Source organism: Dicentrarchus labrax, unplaced genomic scaffold, assembly GCF_905237075.1.
Source record: "Dicentrarchus labrax unplaced genomic scaffold, dlabrax2021, whole genome shotgun sequence".
Taxonomy (NCBI): domain Eukaryota; kingdom Metazoa; phylum Chordata; class Actinopteri; family Moronidae; genus Dicentrarchus; species Dicentrarchus labrax.
The window spans coordinates 24,358,690-24,375,042 of NW_026136705.1; the positions used below are offsets into that span (position 1 = coordinate 24,358,690).

The 16,353-nt window shown below is 41.6% G+C and overlaps 2 protein-coding genes across 2 annotated transcripts in view; one reads left to right on the forward strand and one right to left on the reverse strand.

Moving 5' to 3' along the window:
* Nucleotides 1-398: 398 nt before the first annotated feature.
* cdkn2aipnl (CDKN2A interacting protein N-terminal like) lies at nucleotides 399-2,255 on the reverse strand. Its single transcript, XM_051400665.1, has 3 exons — nucleotides 1,998-2,255; nucleotides 920-1,025; nucleotides 399-818 (listed from the first exon to the last, which is right to left on the reverse strand). The coding sequence occupies exons 1-3, from the start codon at nucleotides 2,207-2,209 to the stop codon at nucleotides 810-812; spliced, it is 327 nt and encodes a 108-aa protein (XP_051256625.1). The 5' UTR covers nucleotides 2,210-2,255; the 3' UTR covers nucleotides 399-809.
* A 9,731-nt stretch (nucleotides 2,256-11,986) lies between these two features.
* The window catches only part of jade2 (jade family PHD finger 2), a 170,742-nt gene continuing 166,375 nt past the window's right edge, over nucleotides 11,987-16,353 (forward strand). Inside the window, exon 1 of the mRNA XM_051400617.1 lies at nucleotides 11,987-12,322. The gene's annotated coding sequence lies outside the window, so the exon portion shown is untranslated. The remainder of the gene's footprint in view (nucleotides 12,323-16,353) is intronic.

The following is a 16,353-nucleotide window of genomic DNA, read 5'->3' on the forward strand; positions in this document are numbered from 1 at the left end:
ATTTTGCCTCTGTTCATGATTAAGGCTGGGTTTGTGCTCATAAATGGGTATATTGTTCTTTTAAAAATGAAAAACAATCTGCCTGCAGGTCAAGATTTAGTATGAAGAAACAAGCAAAAACAAGAAATTACAAAAAAGTTTGGTTCCACCTGTCAGTGGCATTAACCAGACAGATGGAAATTGTGTTGTGTTATAGAGCTTCTTTCAATTCTACCTCTTTTGAAGCCAATATCCTTGTCTTCCTTTCAGGCACCATTTAGCACCATTGTGTGGCAGTGACAAGACAAAAAGGTATGGCCCTAAATGGTTTGTTTACTCAGAAAATCTCAGCACAGAATTCATTTGATCCACCTTTATGTCAGTCTTAAGGAAAAAAAGTGAACAATAATACAATCTCATGAGAAGAAAAAACATGTCCTTTATTGTGCTTCAGGCAGGAACAAGATCCAGTTATCTTTCATTTGAATTTATTAAAAAAAACAGTATTAAATACGATGAATACACTTAAAAAACAAAGGTAAAACAATGGTGTAAAAACAGACGAGCAGTGAAGCTCCCCCTGACAAAAACATCTTTGTTGTCTCTGTACAATTAAATCCTAAAAGTCTGAGTGACACAGTCATTAATTTCTGCTTTTGATATTAAAAAAAAAAGATGTTTGATGTTAAAACTCTCATGGCGTCCGTATTAAAAACAGTGCAGGATTGTAAAACCATGTGAAGTGTGGCACAGCCTGTCTGTACATAACAGCGGAGTCCCATCAGTCTTCTGTGTCCGACACAACCAGGATGGACGATACGCCGGAGCCATCATCGACCCTGCGGTGGAAGGAGCGAGGAATACATGAAACATTGTCTCTGTCAACATACCTCTGTGTGTGTGTGTGTGTGTGTGTGTGTGCGCCTGCCCACGGACTTACCTGTTGCTTCTTCATAATTTCATCTCTTGTCTTGAAGACCGGTGCGTCCTCCACCTCGATGCCTTCAGCCATTTCCTTCACTTTGTCCAGGAGCTCTGTGCTGTACCTGCAGTTAGTGAAGAGAGATGTTCCATCAGTGTAACGACCCACAGTTATTCATCATCTTTAATTAAAACTGTGGCTCATTCTCTTTCTTAAAAAGGACACAGCGTAACAGCAGAACAAGTGAGAATGCAAATGTTGCTGAAACTGCTGATAAATTGATGGATTATAATTCAATCATTTAATTATTGCAGAGTTGAAACGATTAGCTGATTAACAGAAAATATAATCATAATGCCAAACATTTATTATTTCCAGCTTCTTTAATTCTAAGGATGTGCTGATTTACTTTGTCTTGCATGATAGTAAATTAAAGATTAAACAAGCTACTTGAAGACTTTAGGAAAAATTGGCATTTCTCACCACTCTGACATTTAATCGGTCAACCAGTTGATAGAGAAAATAATCAACAGATTAGGTGATAATGAAAACAATCATTAGGTGCAGCCCTAAATGATTTTATATTATTTTATTTAAAACATTTGGTTATGTGTTGAATCTGGAAAAACAACCCTGATACTTTCAAGCTGCCAAAGACAAACTGGTGTCACACCATGATGCTGTTTAAAAAAAATGGGGATTAAATTGGCTCATCATCAATTTGATTTGAAGAAAACAAACAAACATTGCAACTGCAGTCCAATGTGTTTGTCTTTTCACAAACACAGGGGGCAGCAGTGAGCACATTGTGAGCTGATAATGAATAAACGAAGAAGATTTTGAAACTAAAACAAATCTTGGGACAAACCACACATAAATATAACGTTAGCTTTTGTGACTTATCAGAGATCAAACATTTGTTTTTACAGCTTTAAAATGAAATGAAGAACTTCAACTGAGCAAACATGTCTGTGAAAAGCTCAATTTAAATCCAGTGCTGTGTAAGAGCAGCTAAAAACCTGCTTTGTTTGGGTTAGTGGAGCCGTTTCATCTCCTAAAATCAACACAAAAACAAAAACATGTTGTGTTTACGAACCGACAGCCCATGAAGACGTTGTTAGCCCACACCATGGACAGGGAGAGCAGCTGGTCGAGCTGCTGGAGCTGGAAGTCGTTAATGTTCCGCAGGATGAACTCCCTCCGGGGCTCCCAGTGTTTCTCACTCTCCCAGTAACCTCGATACGTCTCCACCTGGTCGGCCAAAGCTCTGTTTTGTTGGATAAAATCCTCCACGTCCATGTTAGCCATCTTGCTGTTCTTTCCCCGGGCCGAGTCAACAAAGGCCGCTTCCGCTCTGCGAAGCGGGTCTCGGAAGTTGTTTTCCAGCCTTAGCGTGTGTCAAACAGCGCCACGCAGCGGTGGAGCAGAGAGCTGCTACTGACCTGAAATACTCCACTGCACAGAGCAGACTTGTGGTTTTTTTTTGTTTTTTTTTGGCTGGGGTGACACACTGATTTATGCAAGGGTGGCATGAAAAGTATGTGTCTCAGCTTTCCATTCATTCCCAATTTATGCGATTCCAATACTGTTCAGGGACCCAAGTATGCAGAAATATTCAAATATACTAGAGGCGAAATATAACACAGTTGTACCACATGCAAAAAACTGCATGGTTGCCTTAAGACTGGGTGGGATTAACATAAGGTGGGCATGTGGGGAGACTCTTTAGTACCCATAAAATCCACTTTCATTCAGATATATTAAGGTAAGAGGTCAAGGGATCCCTTTGAAAATATCTATGCCATTTTTCTATCACGAACATTTTGCCTAAATCTGGAGCGTTTTGTAGCCCACTTGCTGACATGATATGATATCACTTCACTCTAGCTTTACAACCGAGCCCACTACATCGTCTGAAAGACAGTGTGGAGGGGAAGAAGGAAAAATAATGGGGTGGCACTTGGGGTGGCCAATCAGATTCCAGGTCCCCCCTCTGGTAACACCCCTGCCACAGACGTGCCTTACTGGTTATTGGGGTAGACAGCTGGATTAAATTCATTAAATGTATATATATTAATCCACTGAAATATATAATATAACAGACCATTAGTGGGGCTTTAATCACAAAGTGGAGCTGAAAGATAAAAACCTCTCAATATCCAGAACAAAAAGGCCAAATAATTTGACAATTATTTTGTACGTTCAGTACTGGTACACAGCAAGTGGGTATTAAAAATTTGATTGATGCTTTGGGTATGACCTTCTCAATCAATACTCTTAACAAAGGCTCTGCTCCAGTAAGCCCAATACCTGGACCCTGGAACTAGCTCGCCCTAAATGAAATGCAGCCACCCTTAATGTTATTAATTACACCTGTGCTCTCCTTACGAATGCATTCGAATGCTGTAGTCTGTTCAGATTTAAGCAGTAGTCTCTCAGCCACTGAGCAACACTGGGGCAACTGGTGAATGTTGGTGGACTAACACAGCTTTAGATTTCTCAGGCTCCTGTTCCCCCCCCTCCAGCTTGATCTGTCTGTGTTCCTGGCTTTGCCAGAAAATATAAAATTCACAAGGCAGGTAGAATGGTGATGAAATGTCTGCAACAGACATACACACACACACACACACACACACACACACACACACACACACGAACACACACACACTGTCTTTTGCCTTCGTACTTGAACAACATCTCTCTCTCTCTCTCTCTCTCTCTCTCTCTCTCTCTCTCTTTCTGCACTTGACCAGCCTGCCAGGAATATGATCAGAGAGGAACGCTGGACTTTTAACCTCCAGTCTATGTAAAGAGGCTTATGGACAGTCATTCAGGCTCACAGATATGTACACACACACACACACACACACACACACAAACAGAGATATGTGCACAAACCCCTGCAAGATTCGCCTTTCCCTCTAACTCTCTCATTCTCTCACACACACACACACACACACACACACACATAGAGACACACAGCAGAACGGGGGATTTGGGGCTTGTTTTGACATGAAGTCATTGATATGCAGAGGGATTCCAGAGGAAGGCAAGCCAACATGAAGTCAAACAGACAGACTGTAAAAGACTGTCAAAATGACCATCAATGACCACCATTGTAACAGCCAGATACATTTAGGAGGAATGAAATTAAGGGCTTGAAGTTCATGATTTGCTGTGAACTCAAACTGAATTAACTTCCCTTTAAATTGAAAGAATTAAATATGAATAAAAACCATCCCACTAAGTCCCATTGCCTGTTAGCTTTATAATCTGTATGGAAAATAAATAATCAAGAAGAGAAGGTTAATTAGGAGGAGGATGTTCCGCTGCCCAGTGCAACAGTTGTGGTTAAGGGCCTTGCTCATGGATACCTCAGAGGTGGGGAAAGATGAGATAAGGGCAAGTGCTACCTTCCAGTTTCCCCACCCCGATTTATCCTGGCTGGTCTGAGAGATTGAACCACAACCTCCTGGTCCCAAACTTGATACAACTTTAACAGGTATTCAAATGGTTAAATTAGACACACACAGCAAAGGTAACTCCTGTGTGTACAAAATGGATTACGTTAACACATTTGGTTTAAATAAAGTGCAAACAGTGCATTGTTTTAATGAAAACCTCTTATGAAACATCTGAAATTTAGTGTCACACCGGTTATAAAGGCACAGTGGAGACACAGCCAAAGAACGACTGAGCAGGTTGGAACAACTGTCAAACATGCAGAGATGAAATAATGTCTGTGCAGATCCAGACAGGAGTTTCTTTAATGTGTAAACTGACAGGTTCGGTGAAGATTGAGAACATTGACGAGAGCGGATAAAAGGCCTGTCTTACCTTTAGAAATACCCTGCATTCATTCTCCATATGTAAAGCTAAACAAGTAAACACTGAACACTACAGCCTTGTACCGAAATGAGTTGAATTTGAGTTACTGGTGTGAACGTAAAACTCAACTGGAGGTCAAAATCTGAAGCAGGCGGCAAGTGTTTGTTCTTTGTACATTTATGACCTTGTAGCTGTAGAGATTTAAGCATGAATTTTAGCTCACTTTTTGTTGTATAATTAACAGTTTCAGCTTTTTCAGTTTTCTCTAGGTCCACACAGATTCTGATTTCAATTTCAAAACGAGTGAAATATATTTCTATTTGACAAAAAGCACTTTCTGATGAATCTGTCAGACTATAGCCTATGAGTGTTTCTGTTGGCTTTGTTTGAAGAATCACTAAACAGAAAGATCCTTTGGTTTTTGTTTTTTTAACATTTTACCTCATTGCCTTTTAAACGTCTCACACATGTTTCAGCTTCATCCTGTTTTTCATGGAGCTCTGAGCAATGTAATTCTATTTCCACGCAGTGTCAGTTTACTATAAGTGGTTAAAAAAATTCTCCCCAACAGGCAGTATACGCCACTGATTCTCTGAATCAAGAAGCGAGACATGAACAAACTCATTTAAACATGATGCTGTCTGAATCTTCCCCCTGCGCACTAGACTTGTATGTATGTATCTAACAGCACAATATTTCTGTTAGACATGTTAGGTTCACATATTTGTATATATGCACACAAATGAACACACATATTCATTTTTTTAACTTGTAATCTTATCCATTACATTAAAATGCCAGCTTTAAACCAGTTTCTATAAAATATGTGGCCTCTAAAATGCTCTCTCCTCAGACATTTCTTCTGTGTTTTCTTTCCTCATGAGTCAGTCCTAGAACGACAAGGAAACCCGCAAGTAAGCGCACGTAAAAACGGACTTTCACCTCCTCTCAAATTCCCCCAGAAAAAAACACCAGTGGCACTCCCGAGTATGTTATATTTTGGGCAGCTTCCAAGTCATACAAGTCGCCGCTTTATTGAGTGAACTAACCCATTAAGTTTATGGCCTCGCTCTCCCCCCTCTCACTCAGCCTGAAATATACACTGATGCTGAAATAATACACTGCGTTCCAGCCAGCTCTGGCAGACACCCGTTCTTGATGAGTCACCTAATGCATGCTTACTCAGGAGAAAACTATAATTGGGAAACACGCAGACAACAGGTAGCCCTTTCAGCCGGAGTCCTGGGGGACTGCCAACGCGAAAGGATTAACCCACTCAGTAAAGTGTCTGTGGATATCAAGGTTACTGTGAGGAGAATGGCACAGGCACGACAGAAGGTTGTTCTAGATCATTATAAACCTGTTCAGGGGTGTAGGAGATAATGAGATGTGTATATCAGGATATTGCTGGGTGTAAATCACTGAGAACAGAGTCAACCTTCAATGAGTTTAGGCTGACTGATGAACAGTTAACTGTGAGGGATTAATTACATTTCTGTTCAGTTTCATGCTTTAAGTCAGGGACAGTTCAGTTTTCGAGTAATTCTGCCACTTTCCCCACAAATGGTTTCAAATTCAGAGTCAGTCTTATTTGCTTATTTTTCCCCTGTGCACAGTTTGAAGGTATGTTGAATTGTGTGCTTAGCCGAGATTTGCTCAAAGAGACATTTACTGACATACTTTTACATTTGTTGAATCCAATTTTATGTTTGTTTCCCAGATATTGTGGTTTGTTTATACTGTTACCAGGGTGAAATTGAGTTTCTGATTTCTTCACATTTTGGTTTGAAGACATCTAATATGTGTTTAAATGCATGCTATGTTTTTGTCTTCTGTGAATGCTGGTTCTGTTTTAGTTTTTTTCGTCCGCGGCCCAATCTGAAGCTTAATGCAGACCCCACTTTGGGCAGCCCACAAAAATACATAAAAGATCTGATTTAATATATCAACGAAGCAGGAAGTGCATGTTGGAAAAGGTATTGTAGTTTGGAGCAGGGCTATCACAGTTAGGCTACACTTGACTTTGCATTGACATTAGCTTCCCATAGAGGAGGGGTGCTTAAAATTTTTAGGTTTGGGACCCAAGTGATAAATGGAGTCTGTCACCCTGGGACCCAGACTAATTAAAACTAGTGCTCTTGACATGTAGTGATGCTGGAGCAGCAGGGCCTGCCAGCTATTTCAGGTCCTGAATCCTGACCCATTGTTTAAAAAAATAGGATATATAGCCGTCTATTGGCCTAATTGCAGTTGACAAGGATACTGGTGCCACGATACAGGGCATGGATCTCCTCAGTCAGTCTCTTCAGTACACCCACTCCATGGTAACACCACCCCACTCTAGATGAATACTGTCTTCTCTTTATTCACATATTGATCTTATTTGTGGTTATGAAAATCAAATGCAACCTATGTCATGGAAAAATAGTGTAATGTTGGCTGATGCTGTGCGTATGTGTGCATGTGTGTGTGTGTGTGTGTGTGTGTGTGTGTGTGTGTGTGTGTGTGTTGTTGTTGTTAGTGGTGATTGTGGTGGTGGGAGAGTGATCATGATTGATATTACCAGTAAGTTACACTGACATATTTTATTAAAGACTTTATGTCCCATGAGTAATAAAAGAAGAAGGAGAAGAAAAAGACGAAAAGGTTTGAAACTAATTAACTTGACTGGAATACTTCAAACCAAACAGACTCCAAAGTCCCAGGGTGATGAAGGGTATTAAACGTGAAGGGAATCACAAATTTTGTATTTGTCCCTTTTGTGCTTTTTGACACAGCTCTGCCACCGCCACTGTCTTTAAATCAAATACGAGGAGCAGACACGCTTTGAAAAGTCATGTTACTGTCATGGTATTTTTTCAGTTTTACTATGGTACATTACATGCTACCATGGCACAGTCACCAAAGTAACTGTCATCCATACGCAGTACAAATTTCTGCTGTGGTACTTTTGATTATATAAATGGTACGTGGTAAATGGTTTAAGGCAGACTGGCTCACTGTAAGTAGTGGAAAAAGCATTCAGATCTTTTACTGAAGTAAAAGTAGCACTGCTATAATGTAAAAATACATTCAAAAATCATACTTACGTTATAGTGGAGTACCACCAAAATGTAGTTAAAGTTATATATCTTGTATTAAGTTAAGTACATGTAAGCAGCAGTTTCATATTATCATAAAGTGAATGTTGAGTAAAAAGTACAATATTTGTTTCTGAAATGTAGTTAAGTATCATTATAAAATATCCAAAAATAGAAGTACAAGTACTTCAAAAACTTCCCATGACTGGCTCACTGTCCCACTGTTATGACACTTGAATACTGAGCCATCCTTAATGTTATTAGTATTACATGTTATTAGTAGCCTGTGCTTTCCCTACTGTGACAAGTCAAAATGTCAGTAGTGAAAGAAGTTGCTATATAGGTAACAATGTGACATTGAATCATAGAGGACCATGAATTATTATGTTTTACTGGTTGACACACTCTCTTTCTTCTAAAATCAATTGTATATCTGAAAGTATGATCTGTTAATAGCCTACACCAACACAATCTTATGTAAATGAGTACAACAGCTCATATCAAATGTGTTTCTAATATCATTCCCCCCTCATGTTGGCAAACGAGGATGGTCAAAACAAGGCCACGAGCCAAAAAAAGTGTTAAAAATGTACAAACATTTCAACATGACAGTCTTCTCAAGGGTTACTGAAGGACCTAACAGCTCAACAGACATTAAATAGAGGATAAGACACAGGTGTCCTCTATCACGGGGAGCAGTCTTCAATTACAAGCTGCCTGGTTCATTAAAACATCACATAAGGAAAGCAGTTTGATCAAAAGGTTATACGAAGTTATGCAATGTACCAAAAAACATCCCCATATAAATATAAAAAAGGGATAGTGTCTAGAATACAGCCTTATGGGTAAAACATATGAAACACCTCATAATATAATGCAGTCTACTAGCTATATACGTAAGTACAGTTTGGAGGCAGCTGTAGTTTCCTTTAGTATTTACATTTTGTGTTACTAAATACTTACTAACTTATTAGATTCTTTTCAGTTTTTGTGTGGTATTGCTACTTTTATGTAAAATATGTAATGTAAAAGCTCTAAAACAATCCTTCTGTTACTAATTAATAACTTCATATAGGCTAGTTTCCCAAACTTTTCATGTCAGGGATCCTCACAGTAGACGCACATTAGACCATGAACCCTGAATATGAGAGGATTTTGTCTTAAGGAATGATCAAATTTGAAATATTATATTCCTCCTTTTGCTGGGGACCCCATAAAACCCACTCAAGGACCCCTCTTAGTCCCAGCACCCCAGTTTGAAAACCACAGGGGAAGCTGGCACTCTTGAGCAATGCAAGGCAAGGTTAAATATTATAACTGTAGCTGTAAATATTATGTAACTGGCTCACACAAATATAGCATTATGTTTTGAATACTGTCCTAGCCCTATTTGACTTCTACAAAAACAACCCCTTTTCCCCCAGGAAGTGATAAAAAATGAATGGATTCATGGACTCCGCAGCAATGGCAAGCTCAACACAGAAATACAACACAATTGGCCCGAGGGAGGTTTGAGCCACCCTTCAAAAATACTCATGGAGGAACTACGCTGCCAAGATTTGGGGATATTTCTGGTATGTAGATGAGTGTTTATTTTGCTAGTGCACACAAGAAAAGACAGTAATAAAAGCATTAAGGAGCATTACATAACAGAATCTATAGGTTTTAGATTAGATTATAGATATCATGTTAACATATTGGCCAAATAAGCACATAAGGTAATACATAACCTTATGATAAATCCTACCACCTTTAACATTAACTTACTCACTCTCAGATAGCCACAGACCCAATGCTGTGGTAATATGATGGTGTTACAATGTGGTTGATGATTTGATGATGTGTAGCACCTTTAACCATGCATCAATAACATTTCCAAAATGCTTTGCAGCTGTAAACCCCACCCATCTGGTGCACCAAGCAGATTAAACAAACTACAATTACTATTTGACCCAGATCTGGTTGGATCTGCCTCCTAAATAAACAATGCGTGCATCTCATCAGACAGGAAATTGAATTACCTCACATTAAGAAACGACCATGGAGAGGGTCACAGGCTGTTTCCTCCGGGGACACACTACCTACCTGCGTTATGTGGAGGAGAAGGGAGGGGAGGACAAACTGTGGGATGCTGCTGTTGCATTTGAATGTGTGCCAGAGAAATCCCTCCTCTGTGTCCTTCACCGCCTCATTTCACTTTGTGCAAAACAGCATCACCCCCCCCCTCCACTTTCTGAGTGACACCTGATACAGCTGATATGAGCATTTGTGCACCTGACATCCTTGCCTGTGCATGAGTGGTTTTATGCAAGTGTGTGTGTGTGTGTGTAGATGGGCTTGCAGGTCTGCGGGTTTGATACAAGTAAAATCGTCCCATTTGCTCATCCGAATGACCTTAATTTTAGTGTGCCTCCTGGCTCTGCATCTATGTGTACTGACCAGACATTTTGGATACAAAAAAAGAGGAATTACGAGGTGATCTGCTGTCTGTCACTGCAGAGATGCAGAGTTAAAAGCAAACCTCCGTTCTCGATGAGACGGGGAGCTTTCTTAGAGAATGAAGACAGATTTGTTTGGGGAAAACCGAAATGCGCTCTGCAAACATCAGAGTGTGGAGAAAGTACAAGAAAATGTAGTTCTGCTTGATAACAGGAAGAGGACATTGATTTAGAGACAGTGGATGGTAGTAGATTACGCATTGATCAAACACCCTCCTCCCCTTTAAATATAGATTTTAGAGAAAATGTGAAGGAAGGTAATTTACTTGCCAACCATTCCCTTTGGATCGCTGTGAGCAAATCAATCACCGGGTGGAGAGACATTATCACTTACGGTAAAGTCCAACAACAGGCCTTCACTTTGAACTGAGACTCTGGCTGCCAATTATTCTGACAGCAGTTATTGGTGACGGTGGAGAATTAAGCATTGCCTTTTAAAATAGATGGATAGATTGAGATTGAAATTGAACAGGTACTATACATTACAAGTTGAGGATGATTTCTAATGTAATTCTTTCTACATAGAGGAATCCAGTCACACAGAAAAGCATTATATCAATAAATGTTAATTACTTACATGTCAGTCAAAGAAAAACAGGGGATAGTTGTGAATCCATGATTTTTAGATTTTAAGGTTACATAATTTTTCAGAAAACAGTCTATTGTTATCTTTGGAAACCTATATTTATTTTTTGTGCAATTACTCTTAAATATTCATTAAAGTTTACATTATACATCTCTGAAAACTGGCATACTGTACATTGCAGGATTGAGTCGTCCATTAATAAATAAGCCTATTATTATTTTCAGAAAATCATATTCTATTAAACTGTTTGCTGTTTGCCATATGATAACCACTCAGTCAGATCAGTCACCGGATACAGCTTTTTTATGTCCCCTTTGGACACTTTGTGCCACAAAGTAAGCCTCCCTGACAGAGAATTGGCAGGTGAAGGTTCAATCCCCGTCCTCTCCTCTCCGAGGCGCAGTAATCTAGCATTTCTCATAGTAGGAAGTGCTGCTTGCGGTAACACTGAATTGAAAGTACGCCATAAATATGGCGCCAAAAGAGTTTTCAAGCTGATGATAAGAGCTGATTTTTCTCTGTGTTGTCTTTTTTTTTTGTGTGTTGTTGCTGGGGGTGGGGGGAGACACTGCAAGACAAGACCCGCCTGTGCGTTTGTGCAGAGCGGTGTGTGCTCGTACACCGGTTAGAGAGGAGTGGAAGCGAGGCAAGTGAAGACGAGGAGAGCTGGATGTTTTATTTTTGAAGGAGGGACGTTGCGAAACTGGCTTGCAATCTTTTCTGACTCATCGTTTGGAAATAAAGCATCCCTTTTTTCTTTTCTTTCTTTCTTTCTTTTTTTTTTTTTTTTGGTTTACCCCTCCTCCTCTTGCTTCCCCCCCGTTCCCCTCCTCTCACTGCTGGCACCGGAGAGGAAAACACAGTCGGGATTTTGACACCACGTTTGGGCTGCTTTTGCAAAATGCGACATGCTTTCCTGTGAGCGGTATGTTGTGCGCACCTCGCCGCCCGCTACACCGTGAACAGCAGCAGGACCAGCGGCGGCTCCACTGGGTTTGTTGTTGCTGACTTATAAAAGGCTGCAACTCCGTGCGACTGCCACTTTTTTTTTTTTTTTTTTTTTTTTTTGGGGGGTGGGGGGTGGGAAGAGATTTTTATTTCGGATTTGGACTCGGTCGCCGGTCTTTGCAGAGCTGACGCGCTGTCAACACGCACCGTGAGAGGGGAAGGGAAGGGAAGGGAAGGGAGGGGAAGGGACAGTCCTGTCACCCAACGTGGATCCAGAGTCAGGGCTGTTTTAGCAGCACCTCAAGCAGCCTGCCAGGGCACCGAGTGGGCAAACTGAACTAGTGCTTAAAAAAAAAAAAAAAAAACCCCCTTCTACTGTAAAACTACGTGTGCCTGGCTCCCAATGATGTCCTAATCTCTGGGAATCGCCCGCCGTCCAGGACTGAGGACGTCTCTGCACCCGGAGCTGACTGCGATCAAGGTAAAATAAACCAAAACAAATCCCACTAATATGTGAAAATGCTAAAAAAAAAAAACAAAAAAAAGAAGAAGAAAATCTAAGAAGTGGGAGTCCACTTTGCTGCTGGTGCTGCAAGTGCTACACCAGTGCTAGGCTAGCAGGAGGTTAGCAGCTCTGTACGCACTTTTGCAGCGGGCTTGTCAGTCACAGTCAGCGGGCAGGGGCGCACACTGTTAGCCTGCGCGGTGCATGTGGGTCAAGGAGGGGGGTGGGTTTTGGGGGGGGTGGGGGGGGCGTTTGTGTTTTATGTGTCGCAGTGAAGGAAATACAAATAACCCCCGTTTAAAAAAGCCAGAGCCTGTGCACGCGAAGGGGAGGGGGGGAAATTAACCGGGTAAACTTGGCCATGTTGTGCTGCAAAACGTAACGTGAACGCACCCCGGTGGGAATCAAGTGTGCGAGCGGGCAGTTGGAGAGTGTCCAAGTGGGGTTATTTTTTTTTTTTTTTGTTGTTGTTGCGTGTAATTGCAACAAACAGGGTCATTTGCAGCGGTGTAGCGAGGAATGTGAGTTGTAACTTGCAGGCGGGGAAGCTGAGACACGCATGTATATACAGATAAGGTGGTTGGTGGTGCGGGAGGGGGGGTTAGGATATGAGATGAAGTTGTGTGATGGTGATTCAGTTGTGTGGAGAGCGGCAGGTCTGGGTGCAGGGTAGTTTCATGGTTCCTGGAGGATATGGAGGTTGCTTCACTCCAAGAGGGTGGGGGTAGGTTTGGGGGGGGCAGCGCAGTTTTAGGAAGGCTAAGCACGCAACCACACACATACACACATCAAGGAATTAGAGCAACTCCTCTTTGCCTCCTTCACCCTCTCCTCCTCCTCCTCCTCCTCCTCCTCCTTCTGCTTTCTGCTGTGCAGATCTAGCTGGCTTTAGATGAGGGGGGAGTGGCTGTTGTTTACCTCCTCAAAGTCAGAGCTCTGTCTGTATCCCTTGGTCTGGATGAGTGTGTCTGTTGCATCCTTACCTGAATAAACAACAACAACAACAAGAGCTCCACATGTGGATGCAGATGCTGATGCTGGGAGTCAGATGTGAGCAGGATTAATGGGGTGTAAGTGGGGCATTTGCCTCTGGTGTGATTTTTTTTTTTTTTTTTTTACCGGCTTGTTGTGGCCACCGATTCTTCATAATTGCCTGGAGAACCTCTAAAGAATATTATTTCTGCCTATTAGTGCCGATCATTAATGAATGCAGCAATTTCAGATTTCTTTTTTAAAATTTTGATGGCACATGTGAAGCTGAACTGGCTCTTGCCTTGAATCAATTAAGCTGAGATCGTCTGGGGACTTGTTAAATGTTCCCAGTTGTGACAGCACCCCCCCCACCCCTCCCTTCTCTTCTCTACCCATCATCACACGCACGCACGCACGCACGCACACACGCACGCACGCACGCACGCACGCACGCACGCACCAACAACTCTGTGTGCCTCTTGCTCACTCTAAACACATATTCAAGCACAGATGCACGTACCATGCTCTTCAAACTCTCAACAAACTCTCGCACACACACAAACACACAAACCGTCCTGCTGGAGATGAGTCATGGTGTGTGGGGGCATAACAACTCTCTCTGTCCCTCTATCCCCCTCTCTGTCTTTCATATCTCTCCTGATGCAGTGCTATCTTGTTTTCTCTCTCTCTCTCTCTCTCTCTCTCTCTCTCTCTCTCTCTGTGTCTCTCTCTCTCTCTCTCTGTCTCCCCCTCCCTTCCCTCTCCTCCCTCGAGGCCCGCCTCTCTCGCCTAGAGACAGTGGTTGTTTACAAGGCAAGTGAACAGGGATGAGAGCTGTTTTCATTTTGCATCCGTTTTTCTGACAGCCCTCCGGCCAGTCATCCATGTTTCAGTCCTTCATTTGTCATCCATCCCTTCATCCTCACCCTTTCTTTTTTTTAACCACTCCTTCCTTCTGCTCCATCCATCCACTGCTCTTTCATCCATCCGTCCATTCATCCCGCCATCTTTTGCCTCATCAAGATTTTGCTGTGATTTCTCTCAGCGTCTGACTGAGGAGCACAGCCATGTATGTGACCACCACATGTATCAGCTCTCCCTGTACAGTATGTCATGTGAAACTCGAGCATGCAGACTTCTTAAGCCTCACATGTGTACATATGCACACGTGTGTATGGGCGGGGGTGTAGTGTAGCGTAGCGTGTGTGGTGTATTTGTGTCTGCTGCGTTAAGCGCTGAGCTCTGGTTGGCTGGGAAAGGGGGTAAGGACCCCCACGTGGTGTGTTGTATCGCATTAGCAGCTACGTAGTGCAGAGGAGGAGGAGGAGGGGGGTGTTGTTCATGAATGGACCGCTGACGTCACGTAAACTGTACCCTCAATCCCCCGCGCACACATACGCACATGCATGTGCCCCCACCCTCCATGTGCACATGCATGGTTTTACAGACATAGCTAAAGAGGGCTGCAGGGCAAATGTGCGTGTATGATTCAGAAATACTTGTCAGATAAGAAGGATGGGAACCAGCTGAGCTGAAGGATTTATGGGTGTGTGTAGCTGCCTGCAGGCGGGTTGGCTAGCTGTTGTGTCACCAGCTCTCTGCTCTGCTTACTAACTAACTAACTAACTAACTAACCAGCATGTTGTTGTCACAAGGGTATTACTACTAGCGGAGGAGGATTTGTGTGTGTGTGTGTGTGTGTGTGTGTGTGTGTGTTCTTTTGGGTGTGTAGTATGGCCTGATATTGGATTTCCAATGGATCTAAATATCTGATCCAATACATATTGGCTTTATTGTTCTTCTCGACTTTTATACTCTTGATGAATGTAAAGAGACAGAATAAGCAAGAAATACAATAATATGGAAATATGTTTTTTAATAAAGGACATTACAGTAATAGTAAATACAAATGTAGAAAAACACTTGTAAGTTATAAAGGTTATATTTGAAGTTATTTGTTGCTAAATCACAATTACAGTTTAGCCAATTTATTCAAATATTGGCTGATAAACATCACAGAAATGATTATTTTGGTCTGTTCTTGGTGTGCGTGAGTTTGGGTTCATGTTCCCTGACATGCAGGGTTTTTTTCATGTCTTACAAGTTTTGCAACATGAACTAACCATGTGGTGGATTAAACGCTGCAGGCATGTTTGTATGCATTAGCCCATGTGTTTTGTCAGTGTTTGTTCTCAGTAGATGACCCTGCTGTGGCCTAGAACCTCATTAGTCTAGAGAGTGTGTGTGTGTGCGTGCATGCTAACCTGCTGTTCAGTGGTTAGGAGATGACGTCAGGCAAATGGAGAGAGGGGGTGTTTTAATTTTTACATGTGTTCCTTATGCCACTGTGACTCACCCTGGTTAGTAATAAGGATAATTGCGAAGTCTGCACACCTGCGCACATTATTGTTGAAGGAGGAAATGGTACACATATTTCGGAAACGCATAATTGGAATGAGCTTCATAAGTCTTGGTCCTGGCAAACACGTCCCTTGCTGACTGAATAAGAACAGTGAATGTTCGGGTGCAGCAGATGGTTTTTCAGATAAAATTAATGATCCATTATTTTGTCATAGTTCACTGTGAATTCTATGTTGTTGCCACAAAGTTGACAGTAATATCATTAGAGCATATCTCACCAGGCTTATGTTTCGTTTCCTTTATACTTATTTCATGGGGTTTTCATTTCCCCTCAGTAAAGAGGCCTTAACCACAGCAGTCCTGCCGTAGGTCTCTTTGCATTTTTTATTATAGACTTCTCGGTTTTATATCTATGCAAATGGAAAATATTTGGGTTGGTCAGACAAAACAAGCGATTATGAAGATGTCACTTCTGGTAAATTGTGGGGTGATTTTCACATTATTTTCACATTTATAGACTAAATGACTAATTGATCAGTCAGAAATAATCAACAGATTAATCAATAATGGAAAAAAGTTGCTATTATTAGTTGCAGTCTAAGAGTATCTTTATTTGATGTACGTTACTGTCAGCCCCCCAAAAAAAAAAAAAAACAAGTTACGTTCCAGAAAGA

Bases quoted from the DNA above. Each gene is read 5' to 3' on its own strand.
- cdkn2aipnl (XM_051400665.1), bottom strand. From the start codon at position 2,209: ATGGCTAACATGGACGTGGAGGATTTTATCCAACAAAACAGAGCTTTG. The intron at 1,026-1,997 runs GTTCGTAAACAC...CACTAACTGCAG, and splicing joins AACGTCTTCATGGGCTGTCG to GTACAGCACAGAGCTCCTGG.